This window comes from Trachymyrmex cornetzi, unplaced genomic scaffold (genome assembly GCF_001594075.2).
Source record: "Trachymyrmex cornetzi isolate Tcor2-1 unplaced genomic scaffold, Tcor1.1 scaffold62, whole genome shotgun sequence".
In the NCBI taxonomy this organism is placed as follows: domain Eukaryota; kingdom Metazoa; phylum Arthropoda; class Insecta; order Hymenoptera; family Formicidae; genus Trachymyrmex; species Trachymyrmex cornetzi.
Window position 1 is genome coordinate 621,987 of NW_017299937.1, and position 14,858 is coordinate 636,844.

A 14,858-nucleotide genomic window follows, 5' to 3' on the forward strand; every position below is an offset into this window, starting at 1 on the left:
ATAAGAGAGCATGTGTACATACTGTTATTTTTAATGTAAATTACCGTAAGTCTCTGTCTTTTTGATATATTAATATAGAACATAATAATAATAATAATAATAATAATGAGGTCTCATATAATTACCTGAAGATTAAGAGTACCATTTATCAGACACGAGTCAAGGAAACTTACCATTAGTTTTATCTAGATAATTTTTATGTTAACATTGTTGTCTTAGTCAAGGTTCTTTTAACAGCTACCGTAGGAATAAATGATTACCATTCGATTATTGATACTCTCGATAAATTACAGATAACGTTATCGGATATTTGAACAATTGGAAAAGCTTTTTGCATGTGGAACGGAAGTCCGTTTTAACCAGCACTGAGGTTTTTCATAGAAATCGTGACATCACTCGGAATATTCATATTCATGAAAAATTACTCGAATCGTCTATAAAAACCACCATATAAGGAACTTCTACATACTAACTGGACTCACGTCGTCGTCATTTTTGGAACTAAAATTTGTCGATAGCAACTGCTTGGATTAGTACTCACACATATATATGCTTATGGTAGTGCTTTTCATGTATTGCATTTACACGATACATTCAGATCATTGATGGTGCCATTCACAGCAGTGTGTTCACATATACGCATATATGACCAAGTTGGTTGAGTACACATTTGTCTCTTTCTATCATATGCAAAATCGTCAGAGTGTGAGCAGTCTAGTCAATATACACATACAAGTCTGTGATGAGAACATGTTTGACCGGTTATACCGGTACTATGGACTCCAAGTACATAGAAAGGGCATTTCGATTATCCCACGTGTTTTTGAATTCCTCGCAAGGTCGGAAGTAGTGATGTAATAGAAAAGATATATAAATATATATATAAAAAAACGTCTACTGGTACAAAGTTGCATTATTTAACGCGCAGATGATCGTGCATATTTCGCAATAAAAATAATAATAATTTCGAGAAAATCATTTCAATCTCTCGAGTCTTTTTTAATGGTATCGAGAATTATAGTTGTTTTTAACTTTGTATCTTTCTGAAATTTTATCTCGTGCTTTCTTACGACACGCACTGAGAAAAAAGATATAGTATTAGTAACAGAAAAAGAGAATTATTCACAAATGGCCGATTATCATTGGATTACTTTGTTAAAATTACAAAATACAATATTTTTTTGTAAGATGAACAAAATTTTTTTATTTAACAGTACAAATTTATTTGGACTCATGTTTTGTAAATACCAATGTAAAATTTGGTTGCCATTACAAAATAAGTATTCTTTTAGTAATTTCAACAAAATAATCCACTCTATAATAGAGCAAGGAGTGTTTCGCGGAGCTATCAGAGATGGCGTATCTTCTCGTAAGAGAAATTCAACGTCTACCTCTATAAAGCCGAGACGATTAGAGACTAATCTCGTGGACTTCTCGATTCTCACCACACCATGATCAATCATGGTAACTATTTTTTCAGAGCGATTAGTAATCTCAATTGCTCTAAATCTATATATATTTTTGCTAAGCTAAGGAAATTTAAAAACGCCAAACATAATCACTCTGTAGAAAGTGAGAGATACTTATATATTATTCATTTTGTTCCGGTAACAAAATATTCTATTTCTAATTACAAAAGATCTATAAACATCATGCAAAACAGTTTTGTGTCATTAAATGATCAGTTTAGTTAATAAATTCAACAAATTAATATTGTGATAACCAACGGTTTGATTGATCATACATCAACAAATAGTTTTTGTGTCAGTAACAAAACTATTGGTACAAAATATTTCTCTCAGTGCGTCAAAAAAGTGAAAATGCTTTCTCTTTCTTTTCCCCTAATCTTATTGAGATTTGTTAACAGCAATATCGTTGACCTACCGCGTTTGACACCACTGCCAGACTCATATTGCTTCTTTCAAGTTTGGAGAACATTTCGGTCGAGAGAGAAATCACCGCACAATTCTACTCCGTTGATATGATACGTCACAGCTATTTTTGGCGGACTCAATGTCGTCTTTGCACAAGGATCTTTGTAACGTCGTGTTCCGAGATACAATGTATACACTAGATTCACGTGTTTATCGAACAATGTAAATGTAGTTTACACAAAGATTATAACAACCGATTGACAATTAATTCGTAGCGAGCACAGGGGTTTTTAACACAGGGTTAACTATATTCTATCGACAAGCAATGAAAGATCTACGATCTTGGTAGGTTTTACTTTTTCATTCACACGCTCTACATGAAATCCCTGGAGTAAGGAAGAATCGTTGAACGGTTTTTTCGCGCTAGTTGCACACTGTCGTTGCGAATTATACACTCACAATCGCGAGACTGACGATCGCGCGACGGCGTCGACGAGGCGATGGCATCCGACGAGGATAGATTACTCTACGCGCGCGTCACGATGATAACGATGAGTACGGGTATGGGCAACTCTTTCGCACTGCTATTCGTATCGCTAATCATGAAGAATGTCTATACATCGCGCATGAACTTGCAGACATAGTATTCGCAACATTGTAAAACTGTTTCGTCCAACCTTGCTCGAGGTCAGAATTGAATGGGATCATTGGTAAAAGGCGATAAAAATAACTGGCCCGCATACTTCGATAATTAGATACCATTCGACAAAAAGATAAAAGTAATTTCCTTGAACACATTTTTTATTGCAACTATCGATAGAATTGCATAAAGGTTAATGTTGATTAAGTTTAATTATAGATGAGTTCTCCCGCATCGAATATGGGTTACGTTCAGCAGAAAAAACAGCTTTACTTTTTTATTAGAAAATTCCTTGTTAAGTTACAAATAAGTCAATCATTAATATGATCGGTCTTATTTCTCTTTCACTGGATTCAAATGTACACCAATCATATTAAAGAATTTAACAGTTGTTTTTTTGATAGACGCAACCATTGATACAAAGTTAACCCTAAATTGTTACCAGTGGTCAAGAGCAAAAGATAAGATATCTTCATCGATATACCACCCAAAATTTACACATGGTCTTCTATATATATACATTTATGGCTACATTTACACTGCTCGATTTATGCCGAAGTTTATAACATCGATGTTAAGAAACTGGCCAATCACAATCATTCCATTCTTCAGAAGAATAGCTATGATTGGCCAGTTTCATAACATTGATGTTATAACTTCGGCGTAAATTGCATCATGTAAACGTAGTTCATGTTTCTTAAAAAAAATATATATATATACAAACATATTCGTATGCTCATGATGGAATCATGATAGTGATTTTTCAGTCACAACGTGATTTTTCTATAAATCAAACTGTATATAAAAAATATAATAAATTCATCATCTTCGATTTTCCTCACAAACTCATCGTGATTCTTCCTAAATTCTACATTCCAAACTGCTCTTACATTATTGATATATACGTTATATTTTGCCCAATCGTCAGCGACTTGTGAAGACTTGTACTTACAGTATATATAATAAGGGAAAAAAAATACTATAATATATTAAAATGTCGAAGACAAGATATAAACATTATCGGTTACTACGTACATTTATGTCATAAATGTAGTAAAAAAAGAGTGTAATAATATGCATGTGTGCGAAACAAAATAATAATAATAATTACATCGTATCTTATTCTTTTCATTTTACTGAAGCGAATATTAAAACATTTCTATCGCATAAATATATTTTAGCATTCAGCAATATATAACATTAATGGCATTCAATAACGTAATACATATTTTCCTACATATCAATAATGTTCACTGTAATTATAAATTCATTGCACAGGCGTACAGGTCCATTTACTGAATTATGTATCTTTCCTGTCACTGAAACGAACTTTCTCCACATTCTCTGCTCCCTTATACTTTATTTTCTCACTGATTAATTTTTCCTTTTTATACAAAAAATGCACATATATAATTATAACATCGCTGCATCCGCAAGAAAAGTGTAATTGAATGAATGCTAGAGCTATGTTCTCGCAATATTTTCAGGATAAGTATTTACTACCTAAAAAAATCTGAACTTTCCAGGAGATCTTTTTACTACCTAAAAAATCTGGACTTTTCAAGAGATTTTATTAAAAATGATAAAAAAATTCAAGAATTTTCATGGACTTTTATTAGTACTCAAAGAAATTTTTCAAATTTTATTTTTGAATTTAAATTCTATCATTTATTTGAAAACATTATTCCTTTGATTATCTTTTCGTAATGCAAAATGTCAACAATCGGTTAGCAATAAGTTATACATCCACAGACATTTACGTGTATTCTCGTGTGTCTTGCGAATTTTTATTGAAAAATCGGGATGACACACACAGATAAAAGATAATACTCGGCCAAGTACTCAGCAGAAGAGAGTAGCTCACTGATAGTGGTTGTTTTCTAACAAAATACACAGATGAGTGTAACATTATGTCCAATACAAAATTGTCCAACTGTGACACAACGTTACACTGCTCAACACTGTAAAAAGTTAAATAAGAGCGTGTTAAGTATATCAGTGTTACCAAAAAATTATTTGCTAGTCACGCTTATTGTATAATAAAGTTATTAAAAACCGTCAATCTTGAAAGATTTATAATTTAATTCAAAATTAAAAAAAAATCATAAGTCTATTACAGGTACGCTAAATACTTGTAAAAATAAGAATGGAAAACTCTGTAAGTCCGGACCTACAGTAGATGTAATCAGTCTTAAGCCTTAAGAAATTGATCAATCATAGTCGAATGCAAAGAGACTCAACTATGATTGATCAATTTCTTTAGGCTTATTATACCTATCGTAGATTCCGGTTAATGTGTGTGCACTCTGGTGTTACATCATATAAAACTAAACTGCGTTTCAATACTTTACATATATAATGTAACGCAATGTAACACAGCGTGTCCTAGCTGGAAAATAATTATATTGTAGTAGGTCTTTCCGTTACACCTGTAGATTTCGCGTTCCAATTGTAGAAAATAATAAGAATGAAATCTTTTCTTCTATTAATTTATTATATATAATTTGTTTGCGTTATTTGCACTTCAATTTATTTCAAAACATATTAAAAAATTCTTCAATCTTATTTTTTGGATTCTGAATAAAAATACCCAGAAAATTCGGAAAGGAGGGAGGAATTTTTTGTAAGATTTCAGTAAACACTGTGTATTTTGGACGTTACTTCAATAATTTCTCAACGAATCAGAAATGTCTAATAAATTGTCTGGAAAAATAATGACAATGAAGTTTATTTTATGCACATTTATAGAGCAAAAAAGTTGAAGAAAGCAAAGTTAGTGCCTGCGCGGTATTATACATGTGCTGCTACACTCGCGAAATCAAGGTCGCCGATTATTCTAGATAATAATACTGTGTGAATAGAACACACGAGCATGTAATCACTGCATATAACGAACACTTATTAATGACGATTGCTAACAAAAATATCATTTACCTAGAAAGAATCGCTTACGACAACATGCGATGCTGCAGAGGATTATCGTACAAAAAAATGTTGAGAGTTCGGACGAGAAGTATGAGACATGTTTGCACAACAGTATATGAATGGTTATTTTTGGCCTTATGTAATAATGGCTTGTATGGATATTTCATAGCTGAGATTTGAATCAATTTTAAAAGAAATGTTCAATAATTTTATCAATGGATGAACAATTCTTGAACGAAGAATTGTTCATCCATTGATACAATTATTTTTTAAATATTAAACTATCTTCTTGATTTCGATATTAGATACTAGATCAATCATATTACGATGATTTCGATATTAGATACTAGTAACTAGATCAATCGTATTTTTAATGTGAACTAATTCGATAAAACATCTTGAGATAATGTTTTTTCCCTTTTAACCCATTATGACGTAATGTAATATTTCTAATACATAAGAGTAGTAAATAAAATAGATCATCACCAAATATAGAAAATATTACTAGCTGACATATTAATAAATTTAATAAATGTTGTTTACTTGATATTTTCTTTGATATAACGCTGATCAATAGAATTTATTAAGTTAGTCTTGAATAGGCTAAATTAAAAATAATTCAACAAATCTCGTACTTATAACAAACAATAATAATATTTTACTCGCACACAAATTGGATGTCTCTCTTTTCGCCTACCATCCATACTTACAATACAGCGTAAATTGGTTCGATTAACGTACCGAGAAAAATTGTTACTCCCAATTAACTGTTGCCGACCTCGTCAATTACATCACTGCTAGTGCAAAATTCGTTCTGACATTTTTCAGAAATACCAGTGTGTTAATTATTGCAAAAGTTCATGAGAAACCTTATCTTTATAACTTTTATTAAACACGATAACGCTAGAGCTTCCTTATCAAAGATAACGCGCTGGACCGATCCTAAACGTAGTCACAAATATATCATATCGCGTGAGCTGTTTTTTATCACAATAGAGCATGTGTTTATTACTGAGGAAAAATATATCCCGGCTCCTACAAGAAAGTGATTATGTTGATGTCAGCGCTCGTTTTAAACAAAATCAACAAACGCAATTCTCGCTGGCGGACATAAAATCCAGTGTAGAGAATTACTTAACCAGCAATCGGTAATTAAAACTTCGACAACTTCGACTGAATTATACTTCATTATACTGTTTTATCGATGGAGAAACCGACACGAACTTCAGGAAAAACCAGTCACGTGTTAGATAACATATCTCTACTCTCTACGCCGTCTATATCTATTTAGCATGTAGTTTAGTCAAATAGTATATCTAAACTAGCTAATGGCTAGTATATCTTATAATAAAAAAAAATTATCATATAAATGACAGCGTATCTTCGTTTAATTATGATTTTTTCAATTATAGAAATAAAAAATAATGCTTGTTTCAAAATCAATGAGAAATAATAATTTTTAGCACATAAACTAAGAAAACATGAGTTTTGACGAATCCATCTTTAAAAGTGTAAACAAATGAAACCACTAACAGGAATTTCTAATGAGAGTTTAATTTGTGAAAGCTAATAAAATATTTTTAATATTTGTAAATAAACGCTTCAATTTGTCGCTAAAAAATACCCTAAAGTTGAGAAAATATAAAAACAGCTACTTTACATGTGTGTAGTTAAAGCGACAAGTCAAATATTAAAAATATAAAGGTATACGTTCGCCGAATAATTTATCGCAATTTACGGTATAGCCAACTGGGCACAGCAAAGCTTCACGAAAAGCGCAACAAAAAGATATCGAGATCTCCCTTGATTGCCAAATACGTGAAGACGCGTGGGTTTAACCCGCGAAGGTTACAAGATCGCTGCACTCTTTAAGCATGAACAAATGTTCTTGCTGAACGTCGCGGTTATTTTTACAGAAGCTGCCTCGATCTCGCTAACCTTGGTAGTCATCTTTCCTAAACGCATGTTCTCAACGATGCGATGAAATGCGCAAAAAATTCTACGCTGTTTATCTGGCGATCGACTTATTCATAGATATGTGCGACAGTGCTAATTTTAAGGCGTACGTCGACAATAGTGCAATGTTGTTTACATTAACGGTAGAAAGTAATGCGACAAAGACGGTCGTTAGTTGTAAACCGATGGACTTTATTAGAGTGGAGCTGCTCTGATTCATAGGAATCTTTGTTGACTAAAACGACATTCGTAGCGAATTTATCGTAACAAAATACTTCCAGTTTCTAACTTTGTCTCGTATTAAACAGACAATTTAGAGAATATTTACTTCATCATGAATGATGTGAATTTGATATTAGTATCAAATAGATGTATACATAATGAAAACATGAGAATCTCTTGGTGTAATTATATTTTTTCGCCTTTGATTAAATTTTCATCAAAAAAAGTTTCACTCTAAGTTTATAAAATGTTTAATATTACAACATCTTGATCATTGAATTGATTTAAAAAAAAACAAGCTTAGGATTTGTAAAATCGAATGATATGAACGGAAGTCAGAACAACAAGAATAAAACAATATAAAATGAAAATTTTATATTACTAAAACTTACCAAAAGACATGGAACATTGTATACCTACTATATTAATTGTTATTAATATGAAATGTTGTAGATTTGTTGCACAGCAAAGGAATACTGAGATGTTTCCGCGAAGCAAGTTTTAAAGCTCGGAAAAGTCCTGGAAGAGATGTGATTGATACATACCTGAAAAAAAGAACAACATCGTTGTTTAGATAGAATATTTAGATTATATATCGTATATAAAAAATAAATAAAATTATACCGGCAAATAAATAATTTGTATTATAATTATTCTAATGAAAGCCGACATATATTGAAGTTTTTAAATCATTCTCTCAACAAAGAATATATACAGTGAGAGGAAAAAGTATTCGTACAAGGAAATTTATTATAAAAAAGCCTTATTTGTAGAACATAAATATTAATTTGTTATAATAAGGCTCAAAAAATTAAAAAAATTGAAAGAAAAAGGGCCACGAGCTTAAGAATAAGTCGTTGGAAATAGTGATATTTTAAAAAATACAAAATAAATATGTCATGTAGTCACAATATAAAATTTTAATATGCCGGCAATGAACAATATAAACAAACACACAAACGTTTCGATCCCTGTTGGATCATTATCAATGTTGAAAACAATAAAAAAATAGGACGGTTAAAATATTACAGTTAAAATATATAAAAATCAAAAATTCGCTCTCAATCGCAAGTAAAAATATTAATTAACAATTTTATACAATGAATACATTCTGTTCTAATATAACCAAACGAGTATGTATTCCTGATTTTAGAAGCTAAATTTCTCGTCTGTACGAATACTTTTTGGGCATTCAAATGATACAATTTTTAATTTTCGCTTATTTTTCGGAGATGATATATTTTGTATAAATAATACACATCAATTTGGTATATAATTTTAAGAAACATACAGTCTATATTTTATTCTTTATGAATAAATTGTTAATTATCCAACAAGAAAAGATCATTAATTAAACGTCGAATCGACGTCAAATTGGTATTAAAATCATCGAATTTATATCGATTCGACATCAATTGGATGACTCATTTCTCGCTGGATAATATTTATTTTTTAAAAATAAAGTTTTTTAAAAAAATATTTTCTCTATATACGAATACTTTTTGTACTCACTATATATCTCGCGATTTTTCTGTCACAATGTGATTATACGCAGATTAAAATGAATTCTCTGGACTTCGAACGTCGAGAGTATTATTGAATGTAAAACACATTAGCATTGTAAGTTTCTTTTGCAATTTAAGTGTCTAATAATCCCCCCCGCCCCTCCCCCGCCCCTCCCCTCCGAAACGTTTCAAATATTCGCGAACAATAAACAGCGTGTTTTATGACGTATGTTTATTTTCGATGGAGAATTAATTCGCTAAGATAAAGAAGCGCACACGTACATCGTCTGGCACGAACACAGTGACCATCCTCGGTTGCTTCCTCTTCCTGCGCGCCATTTGACACGTCCGAAGCACGTAACGACGGCGATTTCTGCGCTCCGATTAATTACGCGCGCGACCAGTGGTGCGTACACACGCGGCATCTAACTTGAATTCGTCGCGCGGCGTGCCGCCGTACTGCCGGCCGCTCGCACCTCGGGATCGACGAGGCGACTTTCGTCCGTCAACCGCGACGGGTCGTCAGGGTCATCGTTTGCATACGTTCGCGATGCTGATTTATGAAAATTTATGGAACGCTCGATGAACACGTGACGCGACGACGTTGGAAGCGTTCGTTACCGAACGATAAAACTCGTTAAAAGGAACGTCAAATCTCGCGGTGAGCCGAGAAACTTCGCGTTTCTAGCTATTGGCAAAATTGTAACTTGTGCCGAAACGTCTTAATCGCAAAGATCAAATAGGTCGCGTTTTGTTGATCGTTCCTATTCAATAAACATTTGTTATCTGTAAATATACGGAAAAGTATCCAGAAAGTATATTGCATAAGAGCAGATATAAATTTCTTTAAAGTCTATTTTATATACATGTAAATTTTTTAAATTAAATGTAAACATGATTAAAAGACTAATTTGGCACAACTGTGACAAATTGTCTCAATTAAAACTTGATGTCATAACATTATCATGTTTATATGTTCCTATGTTTTCAAATATTTTGATTAATAAAGAAAAATATATTAAGACGATTTAGATATGATGGAGCAAATATTCAATATATTATTCGATAATCAATAATTTCGAGCAATAAATTCTTCTAATATCCACGAGCAATGGATTAATAGTTCAATTGTAACAGTTAATAAATATGCACTTCGCATGAATGCACCAATATAGCACGATTCTTACGTGCTGTGTTTATTGGTTGGACCATGATTCAACTCAATAGTTCATAGAAAACTATTATTACTACCGTTAATGATTCATGTAATAATATATAAAAGAAATATGTGAGTTTCTAATAATTAATTCACGTAATCATCAGAGATGTAATCATCAATGTTATCGAATTTCGACAGTAAAGAGCGGAGTAATTTAATGTAAAAGGAGAAAATTTATAGTAAAAAGAAGCAGGCTGCTTACAAATAATTTTTCATAATACTAAAAAATAAGATTTTTTTAATGATAAAAAACCTACAATTAGCTACAAAATATACGCAAATTATGATTTGATGTTAGTTTCATAAGCGAATAATAATTCGATTTCGTTCAAGATTCAATCATTACATTATTTATCCTAGGAGACTCTCCGTCTTGCAATCATCAAATCTCTATAATAGATCATTGTATACGATTGTGTTTAATCGCTGCACATTCCACGTGAAGGCTGAATATTCTCAACCTTTGCACTCGTGCGCAATATTGTACGCGTGTGACATCGTAAACGTATACGCGCGATAAAAAAAGTGATGAAAAATGTAAGAACTCGCTACACGATGCGATCTGGCCGATACAATACAGTACCGACGGACTGATTAAAGCTGCGTTCGGGCAGCGCGCTATCAACGCTATTTATGTCAGGCTATCCTTGTTTCACGTTTAATGGACGATGAAGATAGAATGACACAAATAGTGCTAATAGCGTCTCCCCGAACCCAGCCTAATTATAGATCAACGGATTATGAGTTGAACTTTGCACTGAAAGGAAAGTATTTGGTATTTATAATTATAATTGCATAGTAAAACTATTATGGTTACAAGCTCTATTTTTATAATTATCACTGCTGACTAAACCACTAAACAATATTTAAATTAGTAATACTCTTATAAGTTATACTAGTTTTCTCAAACATGAAAAAATTTTACTATAAATTAAATTGATAATTTCAAATATTAATATAATAAAATATCAAGATATAAATAGTAAATAAAATAAATATTTTTATTCAGTAAATACAATTATTTTCTTAAATTCACTTAGTATTTATGTAGTAATAATAACTAAAAAATATGTTTTAAAAAACTAATGTTTAAACAGTGTCTGTAATTACTAATTAATAACACAATTGACTATATTTGCATGAATAAAACAATTAAAAACATATGAATAGTTATCATAAAAATTATTATAAATTATAGCTAAATTATGATAATCGCAATCATTTTTTTTCTCTCAGTGTGGTATGTCGATACGAAGCAGAAATTCGATTGAGATAAGATAAATGATGCTTCATTACGTCATTTTATATAAAATGTCAAATGTCAAAAGATTCAACTTTTTAGAGAATTTTTACATTTTTTTTAATTTTAAAGTAAAAAAAATTTGTTATATAATCAGTTATTATTAAAATAATAGATTTTTAAAAATTTATGCTCGAATTCTTGCATATAATAACTAATATTTTCAAATTATTGCAGACTCATATAAACATAAAAATTCATATAATAGTTTTTACATTTTAAAAGTTTATGACATTTTGAAATTGGCTTTGAGAGTTTTGAATTTCTTATTAATCAAAATCAAATTTACGAAAATAACTTTTAATTCTGAAAAATATGTACAATATTGCCTAACTCTCTCTCTCTCTCTCTTCTCAATATATAATATTTCCTGAATCTAGATATTATTAACATAAAATTTACATTTTATATGCATAACATTACATCTTTTAATAAAACACTTCTGCTTGAATCTGTCATTAATTGACAAATTTATTTACATTGGTTGATATGCTATAAACACTTGTTCGCCTTGTGGGTATTCCACAATGAAAAATCGAAAACTGACTCAATTGGTCGTTTTTCCTGTTTATGTACGTCACCTCGAGACGTCGACCCATTGCAACATCGTTGCACGATTTAAAACTTGGCAGGCGGGCAATCAGTGCAAAACAGCGGACAAATCTCCGTTATATAGATCATAAAAATAACAAATCATAAAACAGAGTAACAGTCGAATGTGCTAATGTTATAAAAATTTAAAATACACTAATTCTCAATCAGTAATTTGGATTCAGGCCACTACTTGGGCCACTATTAATAATAAATTCCAAATTCGCGAATTATTACCAAATGAAAATGAGTGATTAGTTAACAATACATGATATAATATATTTATAAATATTTAAAAAAATTTTTAATATATTCAAATTCGAGCAATATTCTCTCTCTCTCTCTCTCTCTCTCTCTCTCTCTCTCTTTCTCTTTCAATTTAAAGAGATAAAAATTTCAATCTAATGGTTTAGGACGCTCGTACGAAATACAAGAGATCCGGGTTCAAGTCCCGGCCGAGGTAATGTTTTTCGCAATAAATTTATAAACAGTTTCAACATATTAACGTCTTTATAATATGATGCTTGATGATAGCATTAAATTATTAAATTGCTTGTCAATTTAATTCGCGATTACTAGAGTAGTTTTAATTGCGTTTGTAGTCCGGAAAAACAATTCGGCGCAGTTTGAAAAGACTACAATATAGTATATATGCAAGTACATATATAGTATATATTATGTAATTCAAGATTGAATTATTTTAAGGCAATAAAGATCCAGCTTCGACCGTAATAGGCATTTTTTAATTTATAGTAAAAATTTCAATGTTAAATGAAGATATATAAGATATGAGAGATATAAAAGATATAAAATATATGGAAAAAAATTAATATTTAAATATTTGAAATTTTTTTTTTTATGCATAAATATAATAATTAAAAAATAAATTAGAAAAATAAAACGAGCAAATAAAGACAATAAAACATTCGGCCTTGTCGTTGCATCGACCTTCGTTCTACAATATTACATAGAACTCGAGTTACGCCGATAGCTTTTTATCTGTTTATTTCTCTTTGCGCTTGTATATTTTACACATATATCCTGGTTAAATATTTCTAAAAGCATATATTTTTTCATTGTCAATTAAATTGATAAAATATATATATATAAATAAGAGTTTTAACGGGCAAGGAAAGTTTTAACTTTAGTTTTACTCTAAAATTAAGCATTGGAATTCATTGCTTTCAATTTTCCATATGGCATTATTAATATACAATGTTATCAAAAATTGCAGAATAAGGAATCATACTGATACAAATATACTAATACTTGCTATAGTAGAACTTCCACTTTAAATTATTATTAATAGCTTTTTTCCCCATATAGTTAGACTTTGCTCTTATTATAATACATGATCAAAATGCTTAAGAAATTATACAGTTTAGTGATATTAGGGAGAGAAAGAGAATTAAGCAAGTAAAATTTTTATGAAATGAGAAAAATCACAGAAGTGTTCGAAAAAAATCTTCACATTGTGTGCTAATATCTCGATTAAAGTTCACATTTTTTACAAAATCATTATGAGATAAAAATGCTACATCATAAGATAATAAGTAATGAATCAGGATAACAAGCGCGCGTTTGTGTGTGTGCGTGTGTGTTATATGAATTATGATACTACAAATTAAATCCTTTCTTTCCGACATACAATGTTCGAAAATTATGTTATCTGTATTTTCACTCTTAAAAATATAATTTATATGAAAAATATTTTGCAATAATATCAAATGTTTTGCAAATCGTATTATTTATAAAATAAAATGTATATAAGTACATATATTGAAGAATCAACATTTGCCAATAAACCACATTGTTATCACTTGTGCTTGCCAATAAAGCATTGTTATATATCCCTAGCTTTGTTTTCTATTCATCTATACTATAATGTAATCATTAGAACACATGAAAGATATACTTCGATTGGAGTAGGACAATTTGCTAATCTTGACCCGTTAAAAAGATTTGTATTCACCGCTACATAAAATATTACGTATTTCTTTCGAGATACGCTTGGTTACAGCTGCCTTTCTATAATCGGGGAAAGTCTGACATCCTCAATTTTTATACACAAAAACATGCATTTAAGGAAAGAAATTAACTGACTCAAAATAGATTCGAAAAAATTAACAAGAAATACTTAAAAAATAGTTATAATAAGATTAAATGTTTTCAAAATTTAATGATATAAATTAATATAATTTACAATGCAATTTTCTTAATAAACTTCTGTGTATATAATAATGTATTCACTATTTGTAAATAAGTCACGTAAAAAGTGCGAAATAAAATTTTTATATTTTTTTTTATGGATAAAATTAATTTTGCAATGCGTGTTATTTATTCAAACCATGTTTCCTAGGGTAGAATACGTTGAAGAGATATGATTATTAATATTAGTACAAATTATTTGTATCACACATAGCCTATTGGTACTCAAATATTAGAAATTTGTAGTTTCAAAATATTATGAAACATACGCAAAGCTTACATTGAGAATATTACTTATATCGTTCATAGTTCTATATTTGACCGATATCTGTAGAACTTTCAACGCACGCCAATATTTACTACGGCAGTTAACGTCACTCTTTCGTTTAATTTGCACGTCCATATACCTAAATGTCAC

The 14,858-nt window shown here is 30.4% G+C and overlaps 1 protein-coding gene across 3 annotated transcripts in view; it reads right to left on the reverse strand.

Moving 5' to 3' along the window:
• The window catches only part of cnc (NFE2 like bZIP transcription factor cap-n-collar), a 123,246-nt gene that overhangs the window by 102,471 nt on the left and 5,917 nt on the right, over positions 1–14,858 (reverse strand). The window contains exon 1 of one of the 3 annotated variants that reach the window (XM_018516272.1): positions 9,405–9,483. The exons of 1 other annotated variant lie outside the window; for it this stretch is intronic. In XM_018516272.1, the coding sequence (XP_018371774.1) occupies positions 9,405–9,461 (57 nt within the window). In that variant the 5' untranslated portion in view covers positions 9,462–9,483. Of the gene's footprint in view, positions 1–1,884; positions 2,088–9,404; positions 9,484–14,858 lie in introns of those variants that run through there. One more of the 3 variants, XM_018516273.1, reaches the window with a different exon arrangement.